Below are 15,803 nucleotides of genomic sequence, written 5' to 3'. Positions count from 1 at the left end.
TCTCAACCACCCATTCTCGGCACGTGTAAAAATTCTTGTTAGGAATATTGATAGTACCATTTCCCTAACACAACATTGGAAAACCTGCATTTTAAATTTTCTCAAAGGCAGCAAAAGTTATTTTAAGAAAAAAAATCGTTTGCTTCCCAACAGCAAAGTTTCAACCACAGGATGAGAAATGCCGTGCATTAATTCCCGCTTCCTGCCTGAGGATGGCTTATATGTACTTGGCTCCCTCTCCAAGTCTGCAAATGGGGCCAATTACTGGAGCTCTTTAAGCACTGTATTTGGATAGGGAAAGCTAATAGACATCCAGATGCCCTATTCTCCTGATAGAAGCAGCAAATGAATTTCTATTTCGTATGTTAAGTGAGACATCGGAAGCGGTGGCTCAACTGTTTTCATAAGTAAAAACAAGACCACACCATTTTTTCCCCCCACAGAAATGGTCCATTTTCCTCATCTCCCCAGCACATCCAGGTACGTTCTATTTTATCTTTGAAGAAAACATTAATTCCACGGAAAGACAAAGGCTAGCACTGATCTAAGGACTGAAGTTTAACAAAAGCAGAGTGCTTTTCTAGCACACTAATTCCAACACGGAAAAACAAAAAAGGATTGATCTGACTCTTCAACTCACTCTCCTACAACACTGCATGAGGAGCTAATGAAAATAGGTAAAATGCAAACCTACACCAGTGTAAATGCAACTTCCTTCATATGTCTGCACATAAAAAGAACACACAGAGCATGAGAATGAAAATCTCTTATATTTAGAGAAACGTAGGCGTGTGAATAGTGACTGTAACTGCAGTGACCCCATGTTCTTTCAGGGTCAGTTTCGGTAGACAAATATATCCCTTCAAAGCCACTCCAGATGCATTTCCTTCTTTCTTTCTAAAAGCACTAAAGAACAATTCTAGCTCCCTTATCCTGCTAAATGACCCTAAAGAGCCAGCAGGGCAGACAGAACTTCCAAAGATACACTCCAGTTGTGCTGGTAGTCAGTCGGTTGGAAGGGCTTATACTTTGGATTTTCATTCAGTCTTCTGCAGACTGAGGCACAGCCAGAGACAGTCATTGTCTGAAAGAACTCACAGATTAAGAATAGACAAATCATACTAGACAAGGAAATATTTAACCTCATCTTAAAACATGAGGAACTGAAGCAGCCACAAGCAAGAGATTTCCCAATGTTGCTGTGAGAATTTGTAACATGATGAAACCTACCATTGACAGATGTTTGGTTTCTTTCCCTTATTATAAAGGCGTTTTTTCAGACTGAAGTCTCACTTGATATGGGTGTTAGATACTCCATTAGATAGCTCAAGTAAGTCGCAATTCTCATATTTTAAGCCAAAGCAAATACAAGCCTCATTTATCAAAGCATAAAAGTAACCATATTACTATTGCACTGATGTTCACAATTTGTCTTTGGTTTGTATCTTCTTCTAGCCAGGGAATTACTCAAAGTCTTTGGATATAGTCAAGGACAATTTTATTACAAGGGTCTTGAATACTCTTTGCACTTTTAACAATTTCTCAGTCCAGAATTTCCCCCTAAACCAAACTCCAGAGATGATGGAATATTAAGCATTTAAAAATGATTCAGAAGCACAAAAATACACTACTAGTGTATGAAAAAAAATTAACAGACACAATATACACTTCCTCCCTCTCCTTGTCTTACTAACAAGGTCCTCCCTTTCAACATCTAAACTCTTAAATGCCTTCTACAACCTCACATCACAGCGATTTTATTGCCCAAGTCAACACCAGCAGCAAACATACAGCTGTGAGAAGAACACCTAAACAGAAGCTTTCTCGTACTTGTTGCTGCACAGCCATGGTTTAGTTGATTAGACAGTGTTGGATGATAGGTTGGACTCAATCTCAAATGTCTCTTTCAACCTATTCTATTCTATTCCATTCCATTCTAACTGTACAGAGGGTGTACATACAAGAAGGTGAGTTGCGGGGGGGAAATGCTCAAGACATGGACTTAGTTGTGAAGCCCCCAGGCTGAACACAGCTAGTAAAGTACCTATCTACAAAGGCCTGGCTTAGCATTTGGGCAGTGCAAGTCTGTTTCAGAAAACAAAACCTTCAGGAAATTGGAGATGTCAGCTTTACCTGAGAAAGTTCCCACTTGCAAGTATAGCTTTCAAGTCCTGAAGCTAAACAGCTCCTGACTGTGATGACAAATCACCTTCCAATGTGTTTCACATACGTGATGGGACTTCTCAAGCACCCAGCTGCACTGCTCTCAACTTTTTTATGAAAGCATCAATTGCATTAAACCAAAATGCAAGTTTAAGCAAAGTCTTTTCCACTTACCATTACTTCCATGACCGTTAGATATTTCAGGGAGGAAATATATTGTATCAACTATTTGTCTTGAAGAAAATTAAGACCCTTGAAGAGTATTATTTTTTTTTAGAAGAAACGGTCTGCTATCTGAAATCTTTGTAAACATCCTAAGGACTTCTCAGACAGGATGCGTATCATATGTTGACATACTGGAACATAATCCACTTTATTTCCAGTATCTCTGGTCCCTCATTAATAAAAGGACATGTAAGTCTTGGCATTCTCAGGACATACCAGATTGTAATGCCTTGGTGGGATTTTCTCAGGCTAAAAATTAAGATCTTATTTTAGCAGCAGTTCATATCAATTATATCTGAATTGCAATTCTCAGTGTCAAACAGGACCAAACCACAACTATGTGGGAATTTCAGAAAAAACCCAAGCCTGATAAGGAAACTATGCAAGTTATTTCTTCATAGCCTATGGCAGGAAAGGACTATAAATTTGTTTGCACAGCACTGCTCTGTCTGCTGAGGAGTCACTGAAAGGCATGCACATATATCTCGTTATTTTATATCATTAAGCCCAATGCCACATACCATCAATACAGCCAAAAGGGAAAGGCTCAAACTGGAACCTAAATATAAATGAGGAAGCATGTAATGTAACAGACCCAGAAGTTCTGCAATGTTCAGAGACAGTGTCCAGAGTTACAGCATAAAAATCACTAACTTCAGTACACTGCTGAACTTAAAAGCAGAGAAGAGAAGAGAATGAGAATGACACAGAAGAGCAGAGAAACAGAATGACACAGCTGCTTTCCCACAACTTCTGCAAGGCAAACTAACTGGTTACCAGTTCAGCAGGCTGTCTCATAGCATCCCCACCACCACTGCCTTCCTGCCTGTGGTTACAGATGACTCTCCTTTTGGAGAGTCCATATACACAACACAGAAGGCAAATGCCCTCCTAGAAGCATTTGAAAAAAAAAAAATTATCAGGAGAGTTTTGGGGAGTTCCAAACTTCTGTCAAAACCCAGAAGTAAAAGCATCCTCAGGGGGCCCTTAAAAATTATTATAACTCCATGAATTAACTGATCTGGTTTGAACCTAATTCTACACATGAGAATTCAGGGCTGGAATATTAACCATACACTAATGAAGTGTGGCCCTAATGGAGTAATGTGATCTTCCTGTGCTTATTTTCTGTGTCCACCAATACTGTACAGGGAAGCCAGCACATTGCACAGAAGTGCAAGTATCACAGCATGCAGGCCAGAGTGCAGAGGAACCTTGATTCATCTTTGTAAAGTTTGGTTTTGTTGGGTGGAAATACCCACAGGATTGAAAAACAACTCGGGAGAAAACGCAGAATGAGAACTTCATTGGTTTCTTGTGATTCTGATTGTCTGATGAGGTCTAAATATCACAGGATATGAAAGATAAGCAAAAACTTCAGGACTCCAGCACCTAAAAATGCCTAACAGTAAGACTCCTTGCACAGGAGGCCAAACAGATAGATCTCCACTTGTTTGATCCAACATGTTTGTACTGCTGCCATCTCATCTCTCCACCTGCACATGCCCTGGACAAAGACTTTCTTCCACAGTTACCTGGATCAAGCCTAAAGTGCAGCCACCTTTATCTTTGCTTTGGCTTCTGCCAAAACAATACAGAGACTTCTGTGCTCCTCCCTGGAGATGTTGATATTCAAAGTGCTTTAATCAAGAGAAGCCCACAAGTCTAATCAGTGCCCAAAGCCACCAGACAGGTGAACACCCCCCGTCTATCAGGGGGTGTGAGGAAGTGTCAGTCCTGGAAAAAGTCCCCTCGATTACCACACCTCCCTCTCCACTTCCCCCCTGCCCATTCTCTTCTCACTTCCCAGTAGATTTATCTGGAACATTTGAAAAATAAACACGTCCCTACTCCTCAGTTATTACACAAGGGGTTTATTTCCATTCAGAAGCTTCCTATGAAGAGAGATCTGTTTCTCTTCCTACAGCACAATTTCAGAATTTTGGATTCTGTTAAAGCTGCAGCTTGCAAGCAAAATTTCTCTCTCCTTTCAAGTACTGACTAGTCACATGTTCTCAAAGGACCAGTTTCAGGCAAACTGCTTACACAGATAACAACCTCTCTGAAGACTGGCAAATTTCCATTTCAATGGCACTGTGATTTAATTCTTTGTCGGAGTTGTCTCTTCTAGCACACACAGCATCAGTGCTGTTTATACATGTACTAACATGCTTTGAGTTGTATTTTTCCCCTGCAGCAGCAGAAATAAATTCCAGGTCATGAGCGAGTTGGTGCTAACTCTGGGGAAACAAAAATTGTACTAACAGAAACCCCACTGAGGACTTTTCTTCCCCTTGCTGTGTCTTACGTTAAATGGATTTGCAGTTGCTCCCCTGTGAGTCCAATCCTCAACAGCAGAAGTGAGATAGTACTCCAGGAGTCTGAAAACTGGGTAAATAGAGCTGCTTTCAAAAGCAGTCAGTTTGAACTGGGAACACCACACTATAGGGTTACATAAGTTAAAAGTTTAAGTCTGGCTCTAGTCTCTCTATTGTTCTCTGTGCTCAAAAGGAAAAAAATTCTTCTGAAACTTGCTTATAGCAGGCAAGAGAGAGACAGACTTCAGCAAACCATGTTAGGAGTATCTAAAAGTTAGTGCAGAAAGCGGTCTCAAAGCAAGTGAGAGACATGGCATCACTTTTGGGAAATTAAGTTCCTTCTCCTCCCTAAGTCACCTGGAGTGAAATTAGGCAAGGTCCTTCTCCCAAGGGAAGAAATGTCACTCCTCACTCACCAGAGTGGCATGGGCCCAGAAGTGTGCACAATAAAGGGACTATTTCCACACCAGGCCCATGTTTGGACTCTCACGTATGAACCGTGGATATCCATTCTGGAGATCTGCAAGGCCTCCCAGAGTGACTCTCCACAATTACTTTTCTAACATCTTGATTTCTTTGGGGATAAACCTGGAAAGCTGCAAGCCTTTTCCAAGAAAAACCTGTCTGTAAACAGAAAATTCCTCTGACGTACATCTTGCGACAGGTTCAAGCAACCCCTGCGGCTATTATTAGCTTGGTTAGCTACTGACACAGTGTATAGATCTGCAACAGACATTCTAATAGAACCCCCAAAGTCTATAGAGTCAAAATGTTAGTGCAGAAAAAATGGATTCCCATGCCATATTTTGGCCATTGAAGTTCATATTTACACTCAAACTTTCTCTGTTTTTTATCAGTTTTAGCACTCTAAGGCATTGCAATAACCAAATATAGCTCTGGGAGAGTTACAGTGCTGCTCCCAAATTCATCAGTAATAGCTCTCATTTGAGTAGGGGATGGCAACAGAGATGGTGTCTCCTCATAATGAAAACTAACACATAATGCAAACATAGGATTTTTCCCCAAACATATGCTAAGACTGTGCTACAGATCAAAAGAAAAAAAAAAATCAGCAAGACCCTCCTCAAGCAGTGATCTGGAGATGGTAAACACCCTAATGTTCCAGAGGCTGAATCAATACAGAATAGCAGACACTACAAATAATCATAATAAACAGTTTGTATAATGCCTATCTGGCACAAAAAGATGAAGTTTTCTGCAGAAAGTTCTCACACAATCTACTGGCACCACCTGAAATCACAATGCCTCATTCTCAGAAAACATTTTAATTCCTCAAAAAGTTCTTGACCATCTTGAAAGTTTTAATTCTCGTTGGATCTTTTAAGTTTTAACCAACAATGGGATCCTCCTGAGCTTATGAAATTCACAAGCCTCTGGTGCCATTTGAGACTGGAATAGCAAACGCCTAAATTAGGGAAGAAAGTTTCCCTTCCCCTCCCCTCTCTTCAGCGTGTAATAAATTGGACTAAGTACTCTGGGTACAGCGGTTTCTTCTTGGTCATCTAAAGGCACACCACAAATTCCCAAGTTCACTTACAAGGAAAGCAGCCAAAGCCAAGCGTCAACATCCTTGAATCAAAAGTAGTATCTGAACACTGGCACAATCGGGAACTTGGCTAGAACATGCACTGGACATGGTGGCATCCAGCAGTAGCTCTCCAGACTTCAAGTAGAGATTTGTCTTACATTGGTCGCCCTCAGAACCATAAGCTGTTCTAACCAGTTCTGAATAACATACATAACTAAAACCCTGAGAGACTAAGACAACTCGGTGGGAAAGAAATAAGGTCTTGGTAACATCATTTACATGAGCTGCTTTTAATTCCTGCCCACTGGCTTCCTGTAGAGCAAAGCATAAATTCTTATCTTCAAGGAACTCAATATCCTGGCTTCCAGATCCCTATAAAGAAAGACTGTTCCAAGTTCTGCAAGACAACCATGACCATTGATTTCAGTGTCCTAAAATAAAAATAATTCATTTGTACAACTAAGATTTTCTTGAAGATCAGCTCTAGGGAGTGCAGAGAACTCACAGAAACTGAAGAGCAGCAGAGCAGCATCTGCCTGAAACACAGAGCATGTTTATTCAGACTTGCCTCCTCTGACAAACTCATGGCACCCAAATTTATACAATAATGTTTTGTAACTAGGTACATCAAAAGCTTACAAACTAAACCATTCCTTCAAGTACACTGCTTAAGACCAAATATGCAAGTGATGTTTGTCACAAGCCTTACCCCCTTACCACACTGTTGTAAATTATCCATGTCAGCTGAAGCTCATGCACCCACAGGCTCCCCAGCAGAAGCCTGTACAGTGTAACATGCTACTACCATCTTCTGCTGCATCTGCAGCCATCAGTCTGCAGTTGGAGAACTTTAACACAGAACTTGAGTACTGACAACTGGAAAGCCAGAATTCAACTGAAACTTAACACCAGTGGCACTGACAACAAGAAAACAGGGAACTGTAGAGAAACAGCCACCAAAGATCTCATTACCAGTGCTCCTGCTGATGGCACCCAGAGCTTTTTCCACACCTCACAGAGCTCACTCTGACCATTCTTCCCACTCTTTACTCCTCTAGGGCAAGACTGCTTACAACTGCTACTAAGCCAGGGTTCTTATATGGCTGATGGTCACTCCTTTTGTTAGGGGTTGCAGGAGCTGGCAATCTCCATCCCACAACTTCTCATACATAACTTACTCAACAGGATAAAATGACATTCACTGAACCCCACAGCTGTACAAGGTATCTGAAATACAGGACTCACCAGCTGAACATGACATTTAAAAACTGTTTCCAAACCTACATGTTGTCAGTGACTCCTGTGTTTAGTAAGTGTTGACATTTCACAGAAGTTTTAGAAAGCATTAAAAACAGAGAAATGAGAATGAATTAAGAAGCACTGTGACATGAAGTATTACCAGGAATCTTTCCTCCTTCTCAAGCCAGCGCTGGTCTTCTTCCATCTCTTGTTGCTGTCGTATCAATCTCTCCTCCATGAGATGTGTGGGTAGAACCTGTCCCATTCCCCTTATGTCCAAAGTGCCTGAATCCTACAAAACATAGCTGGTAAGTCTCACAGCAACTTGAAATTTGTATAAACAGCTGCAAGAACTTACAGATTATAAAAGACTATATTTTTTAAAGCCCAAAGGCACAACAGCAGTCAAGCAGAGTTTCTTCAACTCCTTACAAACTAGAAGAAACTCTTTCCAACAACAAATATTTTGTCTTCCTTGTTCCTAATCAGTGGAACCAAAGAGAGCTGAAAAATTGTTTTGTTTTTCAGCAGCACTGTAACTTCATATATTGCACTTCATTGAAGTTTGATGAATCTGGTTTGGTTGCCCATTTGTTTTCTGAGTCTTGAGCAATAATGTAACAGCCAGTTACTGAAAGAGGCAAGATACATTTTGACCTAAAGCAGATAAACTTTTCAGATTTAGCTGACTCTTGCAAAGCATGAAAACATTTTAATGGTTTTGATCAAGTTTTCTGTGTTTATTCAGCTTACAAGACTCCATATGCCATATCTCAGTGCTGTCTGGGAGTCATCAGCAAGCAGTGTATGAACTAGTATTTTTAAAAAGCCAAGGGGGGGTTGTTAACAATCTTCATTGAGATTGTTTTTAGGTAACCAACTGCCTGAGACTTTGTGAAAAATTTGGCTGTATCTTAATATTACAAACACAAGCAAAGTATTTGTATCTTTCCACCAACACTTTATTCAAGCATGACAAACTAAATTGTTTCTAGAGTCAATCTACAGTGATGCTGAACTACTTGGAACTCTAAGTCTCATTTACAAACAGTGTGAAGTACACCAGCAACTGGCAGAAGCAGAATACATGGTCAGATCAACTAAGAATAAGCAGAGGCAAACTGAGAACTTGGACACCTATCTGCTCCTCTGTATTTAAGGGGTAAGCCTCAGTTATCACTTAAATATTTATCTGAGGCACAGGGAATAAAGCATTGGTTAGAGAGGAAACATTTAAGACAGAAGCTGTACAAAGTGAATCTTTGTGGAAGGATAAAATGGAATTAAGAAAGTGTAAAATACTGGAGGAGAAGAGATAAAAAGTGCAGAAGGTTAAAGGGGCAATTAAATCGATGTTCCCTGCAGCAGCTCTGTGCAATCACAACAGTCTGAAAAGTGCCTAACAAGAATACAGCTGAGGAGTAATTTTGCAGACCTTCTCATTTGCTGTTCTGGGCATGTCACAGAGAAGGCTCAAATACTTTATCTATGCTGGGTATCTCCCACCAAAGTTATTAGATATTTCTACATGAATGCTCCCATCTCCTCTCCTTTAACAGCAGTTAAGTTTCAGTAAAGCCTTCTTTTAACAAACACAAACTATTTGCTGTCACCAAGTTAAGATAATAAGTACTAATAATGTCAACAACAATTTGTGTCAAGAGTACACTTTCTGCCTAACCTCCCGTTGGAAGATTTGCTTCAAAAAAACCAGAACTCGGTCATGACTTCCACCCACTGCAGTAAAGCAGTTTCAAAAATACCAGAGAAGGACTTAATTTTCCTACAATAATCTCCAGATGTACCTAGATAACAAAAAGTGTATTAACTGTACAGAGTGCAGCAACAGATGTGTCAGTTCACGATACCTCCATGTTTGGTTGCCACACTGATATTTCCTGAGATCGATGGTTCCAGGAATCTGCTTGATCCAAGAGAGAAGCCTGCCCAGGATAAATGCTGCCTGCCATGGCTGGTATCCCATGAGATCCAGGGTATCCAGACACCTTTAGGGTTAAAAAGAGTTGTATTAATAAGACTTGTGCTTCCCCATAACTAATAGCTCCCTCCAGCAAGGATGCAGTGACAGCAGTCACTGGGATGAAGAAGGGGAAGTGACATCAGAAGGAACAGAGCCAAAACAGCACAAAATTTATTGAGTCTTTGAGGAGGCCTGTAATAAGAGAACAATGTTAGTAACATTTGAGGATAACTATTTGAGGATGCCTATCAAAACAGCAGCATTACAAAGTATATTTTAATCGCAGCAGCCAAGAAGATCAAAGTCTTCTGATGAATGAAAATAAACCTACTGCTTGATTTCTAAGAGCTACACATGCAGAGCTCATATTCAAGTTAATTGGAGCCTGCAAACACTGACCTACAGAGCCACATAAAAATGGACCCCCTACTGTATGTTACAAGCTTAAATCTTGAGTGACAGCATGTAATTAGTGTGCTTAGCTGCACGGCCTGGGAACTTCTCCACAGGAAAATCAAAGTACTTTTAATGAGTCTCAAATACTCATTAAAACAATGAAAACCTCCCTGTTTCTCCATGGAAGAAAAGCATCTTGACGGAGCCTGAGCTTTGAACAAACCCAAGAGTGCTTGAATTGTTTTCACGATAAACTCTTGGTTTGAATTTAATCAGTAGGTTTAGGGGGTGAAAGAGTAAAAGCTGTGAGTACATGTGGTAAACGTAAAAGTGGCTATCACCCACAAGAAAATACAAATGTTTCAGAAAAACATCAAGGAGCAGAGTATCAATAAGCTCAAGGGAAGTCCACCACTTCATGCCATTTTATAAGGCAAGTTATTTTACAGCTTAACATGAATACCACGTTCCTTCAATAAATAGGAAAATGCCTCATGTGTTTCGTTGTACTTTTAGGAATTTGAGCACTGTATCAGATATGGAAATCTTTGCCATCTGGAGTAAGCCTACCAGGTTCAGTTCAGGGTTTGTTCTGATGTAAAACAAAATCCATTTAACAGAACTCAGTGAAACTAAACTGCAGAAGTGGTGAATCAATCCCACCAGCTGCAACTAAGCTATAAACCCCACATGTGAAAAAATACACAGATGGTGTTAAACGCTGTACCTGGTAATGATTTGGCTGTACCATATGCTGTGGACTTGGATAAAACCCTTCACTGGATCTTGGACTGGGGTAACCAGGCCTACTGGGCTGTAAATAGAAAACATTTTTAGACGCTTTAGAAACAGAAAATTAAACCCAGAAAATTACCCTTCAGAAAGACAAACATTTACAAGTAGAGCATTGCGAAGCAAGATCAATGCCCCCAGACCCTGAAATAAACATTCAAAAATGACCAACATTTTTAAACAACTACAATTGAGTTTTCCTTGGAAATGGAAGCACATTAATTACTTGCTAGGTATGCCAATAAATAATGCTTGCTCTATTACTTCTTTGTGCATATTTAATGTCTTTTACTGAATTATGTGCTCTGTGCTGTTTAACTCTAGAAAGGACATCAGCTACAAACACAATTCTTAAACCAAGTTTCCAGGTGAAAATAAGGCTTTCTTTCTAAATCAATAACCTGTACTACATACAGTCTCACTAGTAATGTTACTCTTTTGACCATTTCCAAAAGAAAATTAATTTGCTTCAGTCAAAATCTAACTTGTTTCTCTAGTGTGAATATTTCCAGGTGTTGTTCTGAGGACTAAAGTTAGTTCTGTTAATTAACTTCTGAGTAACTAATTGACTCAGCATGAAATGTACTTTTGATCACACTCTGAAATCCATGGTTGCTTCATTACAGCACTGTCACAAAAAGACATGCATGAAAAGGGCCCTGGTTTTCTACACACATTGAACAGATCATCCTTTTGCCAGACCAGGTATAGGAAATTTTACACTACCGAAAGTAGTGTTAGAAAACTTTCCTCAGAACAACATACTTTTACCTTCCAAGCAGAAGGGTTCTTTTCTTTTGTTTGATATTAACCTCCATAGGTATATTTGGGGTGGGTTATTTGATGAGGCAGAGTGGTTTCAGGAGAAAAATCAACCAAAGAAGGAGGAAAAAACCCCAAGCCTTCAGTCCTTCTAGCAGTTAAAGGCAACCACCACATTACCTTGAGACTGCAAACTTTATCATCACCTTATGAACAATGTCATTAGCTGTCTGTACCAGGACACTTTCTGTCTTGGGTTTCTAATGGAAATCACTGGGAAATACAGGCAATTTCAAACTACAAATTCACAGAACCACAGAATATTAGGGTTGGAAGGGACCTTGAAATACCAGCTAGTCCAAATGCCATGGCTGGAAGAGGATCACCTAGACTAGGTCACACAGGAACACATTGAGGTGAGTTTTCAATGTCTCCAGAGGAGACTTGACAACCTTTCTGGACAGCCTATTCCAGGACTCTGCCACCCTCACAGTGAAAAGGGTTTTCCCTTTTGTTGACATGAAGGCAAGCTCCCATGCTCCAGCTTGCACCTATTGCCCCTTGTCCTATCATTGTCCATCACTGAGAACTGTGGTATCTGAGAATGTGCAGGAGCTTAAGACTACAGATAAAAAGGAGTATAAGAAGTGGAACTTCTATAATAAATTGGTGGAAGAAAACAATCAGTTGTCACCACTACAAAATTGGGTAACTTAAACACTCCAAGTCTCCCTTCTACAAACTTGTGCAGATGTCATTAGTATGCACATCCATATTTGCCACAAAAATACCATATAAAAAAACCCTAACCAACAACTACATCACATATACTGTGAGGGCATACTGATCATCTCAAAAAAAGATATGCAGTGATGGAATTAATTTCCATGTTAGCACATCATTTGTCAAGTGTTTCAGTTCATACAACACACACAAAGCTCTAATGATGATCCTTTCTAAGACGGTGCAGCTCATCAATTAAATTAGTAAAATGTGCTTATTCTATTTGAATTAGCTGTAAAGCTTTAAGACCAAAGTTCTTCAAACAAGTCTGCAATAATGAAGTAGCATATTGCTTCAATTGATGCAGTTTATCTACTCTGTAACTCGAAACATCATCTTTTTACACACACACTAAATCCTGATAGTTCATCTTAGATGACTAAATCCGTTAATGGACAGTGTGCTGGTTTTAACTGTGAAATCAAAGCAGTCATTCCGCTGCCCATGTTTCTTCCTTGCCATAAAGCTATCAAAATGCAGAACCAAGCTCAGAAATCTATCAGGCAACAACCTAGGTATGAGGAAACAAAATGAAAACAAAATTAATTGCCTTCCTATGACTATGAGGGGGATACGTGCTCCAGTAGGTGCCACACAAGTGCTACTGAAATCATTATCAGCACCACAGCTTACACATACAGCTACAGGAACTAATCACAAACTGATCAAGATACAGATAATATTCCATAATACAGTGGTGACTGCACAAAATTAAGTTCTTCAAAACACAGGCTTGATCCTTTCAAAGTGCAAAACAACTCCAATGAGAAGCAGACAAGTTATTCAGAGGAAGGAGTGCTCAGCAACTGGTGAGGTTAGGCTATCGCAGCTGCAGAACACATCAGAGACATCCAAACAGAACAGACATGTCATGAAACAAAATTAAGTGTAAACTAAAACACACAAGGTCCTTGGAAGCAACCCCCCAATTTTCTGTCCAGAATAAGGAAAATGCAATTAGCCAATTCCTATCCTCTCACTCATGTGTTATAAATAAACTCCTTGCTGGCCTGAGAACTCACTAGCTAACATTTCACAGGGGTGCTACAAAACAGAAGAAAAAAGAAAAGATCAGGAAGCAGTTTTGCAGCAACTATGGTAGTTTTTTACAAGTTAAACCAAGAAGAAACAGAAAATCTTCAGTGATATTACAGGAAGGATCTGTTCTAGTAACAGTTGAAGTAGAGCTGGATCATAGACATAGATACTAGCAGATGATGACAACATTAGCTGGAATGCCTTGTTTGAACCCACCCATTAAAGGAGGCTTTGAAGAAATAATCAGAATACAAATTGTGGGTTTTGTTTGCTTCTTAAACACACACAATTTGCAGTCTTAGCTACCTTGGGAGGAGCTTCATCTGATCCTCCTGAGTCCCAGGATACTGTGACTTGTCGCCTGGATTCCATTCTCATTCGTTCTTCTTGCTGCAGCTTCTCTTCCTCCAGTATTGTACTAAGAAAAACATGTCATATTTAAGTAAAACTGCAGCAAATCTCTCCACAGAGGTCTCAAGTTTTTCAGACTAACAAACACTATTGAACAACATGATGGAGCACCAAAGCACAAACTTTTTTCACTCAGTATTGGTTAGGTCTCTGAAAACCAGTATCATGAAGAAATACTTCTGTAGGGTTACGAGCATGCTTTAACAACAGAAGCAGAACCGGGTTTTCAGAAAGCTGTGGTTGACCCTGAATATTTCCTTTTTTTTTGCAAGTTAACAGTTCTTTTGTAGTATAATTGCAAAGAGAAACTCTCAAGACAATAAACTGAGCACTTATTAGCGTGAGAACTTATTTTTCACAAGAAAATATTCTACTGAACTGCTGCAAAAGTTCAAAACAAATGGAAAATGTTCTTTACTGCACCTCGCCAGCGCTTCAGATCACTGCCATAGTTGGGTTTTTTCCTTTTTTAAACAAGCCAGTCAAACCCCATTTTAAACACTGTGCCTTCAGCTCTCACATTTTACTTTAACCAGGAAGACATTCAGCAAACTAATTTAGCAAACCAGCGAGATCTGACAGTATTCATTGAGCTTCTAAACATTCAGGTCAAAAGGCTACATTTTTAGCAAAGTACACGACAGCAGTAAAACTAGTTTGCTACTTACCACCGCTCTGACTATTAAAAAGACTGTTTGAAGTTCAATGTGATACTGCTGCCCCACAGCAGCCTCCTCCCAGTTCTGCTATGTGGATTATTAATGTTGGATATTTGCCATTTGAAAAATACTCAGAATGAAGCTTTGAAATCAGGAGCTGCGAATTTGCTGGAGCTGCATGCTACATGGATAGCCTGGAGATGTGAGTAGGGCAGATAATTTACGTATCACTGTCCCCAGTGTAAAGATAATCCTGTAAAGGAGCTATTCCAGCGGCTTTATCACTCCAGAGTTTTCAGAAACAAAGCTAGGTTCTGAGTTTATAGTCTCCTGCTCAGTCTGCTAAATAACCACCCAGAATTACTCATGCAGGGGATGAGATCAACTCCAGCAATCTATTCTAATCTTGGAACGTTTCTGCTTATTTCAAGAATAAATTCCTGCTTGGTTGGAGACAAGAACTTTGCTTTTCCTTACTCAGCCAAAAAAAAAAAAAACCAACCAACCACCAAAAAAACCACCCAAACAAAACAAAAAAAAATCTATGCCACTTCTAAGAAGCAGAGAAGTCATCTTGTCTCGCTGCAGCTAAACCAAGTTTAAAAGTATTGCTGCAATTTCAATCCATCATTGCTGTAGTAACACAAGAATGTGGAACAAAAACAGAATCAGACAAGTTATTTGCAAAAGTCATCCTAATGTAATTACCACAGAAACACAGCTAGAGCCCAATGGAGAGAGCTGAAAAGATAAATTCTCCATTTTCTCTCTCCCTTCCTTCTCAATAAGGAAAATGCAATACCTGCTACTCAAACCCATGAAAAGCTAGGAAAACCTCACTGCTTTAAAGCTAGGTCAGACTTCAGACATTCAGCACGCGCTTTTATGTAGCATGAGAAATCAGCCAACATGCATCCATAGCCATGAACCATGATGATAATCTTTCAAGAAATACCTCAAGAACTAAAAAACACAGCAGAACAGCACGCACAAGAAAATCCCCTCAGATATTGCATTGCATGAATAAAAGACAGATTTTTAACAAAGTTGATACAGCAGTTGCTCTAATCTGAGCACAAGAATGGAAATGGAGTCTGCTGAAAACAGCTGACTAAATTTAGAGATGGCTTATTAACAGCGAGCATAATTTGCCACAGCCCAGCCCTGGTTTTCCATAAAAAGGAAGGAAACACCAAAACCTATCTGCCTTGCTATCAAAGCCATTTCATCTGTGGTGTCATGGTATTCAGTACAATACTGTAACTTCAATCCTATCACTGGAAAAGACAAATTTCTACTGAAATTACTTAGGTTTTCATAACATAGGCTCGGCTTTTTGCCTTACAACTCTAATTCAGCCCACCCTGCTCTTTCATCACCCATGTCATCAGGAAGTCCTTTCCCCAGCAGCCCTGTAACTAGCTTGGTCAAAGGCTGATCAGCTGCAGCAGAATTTGTACTTGGATGCCCTTGAATACTGCTGACAA

General features: G+C 39.8%; 1 protein-coding gene across 11 annotated transcripts in view; it reads right to left on the bottom strand.

Moving 5' to 3' along the window:
* Window positions 1–15,803, bottom strand: part of PTK2 (protein tyrosine kinase 2) — a 197,642-nt gene that overhangs the window by 12,634 nt on the left and 169,205 nt on the right. For 10 of the 11 annotated variants that reach the window (XM_068155459.1, XM_068155461.1, XM_068155460.1 and 7 more), the window contains 4 exons: window positions 13,553–13,664; window positions 10,599–10,685; window positions 9,363–9,500; window positions 7,655–7,786 (listed from right to left, as the gene is read on the bottom strand). In XM_068155459.1, the coding sequence (XP_068011560.1) occupies window positions 7,655–7,786; window positions 9,363–9,500; window positions 10,599–10,685; window positions 13,553–13,664 (469 nt within the window). Of the gene's footprint in view, window positions 1–7,654; window positions 7,787–9,362; window positions 9,501–10,598; window positions 10,686–13,552; window positions 13,665–14,325; window positions 15,248–15,803 lie in introns of those variants that run through there. The other variant, XM_068155463.1, reaches the window with a different exon arrangement.

This window comes from Melanerpes formicivorus, unplaced genomic scaffold (genome assembly GCF_026170545.1).
Source record: "Melanerpes formicivorus ecotype bairdi unplaced genomic scaffold, bMelFor1.0.p_v2 SCAF_32, whole genome shotgun sequence".
Classification (NCBI taxonomy): domain Eukaryota; kingdom Metazoa; phylum Chordata; class Aves; order Piciformes; family Picidae; genus Melanerpes; species Melanerpes formicivorus.
The sequence above is the reverse complement of the archived record's forward strand: the minus strand, read 5'-3'. Positions and strand labels throughout refer to the sequence as shown.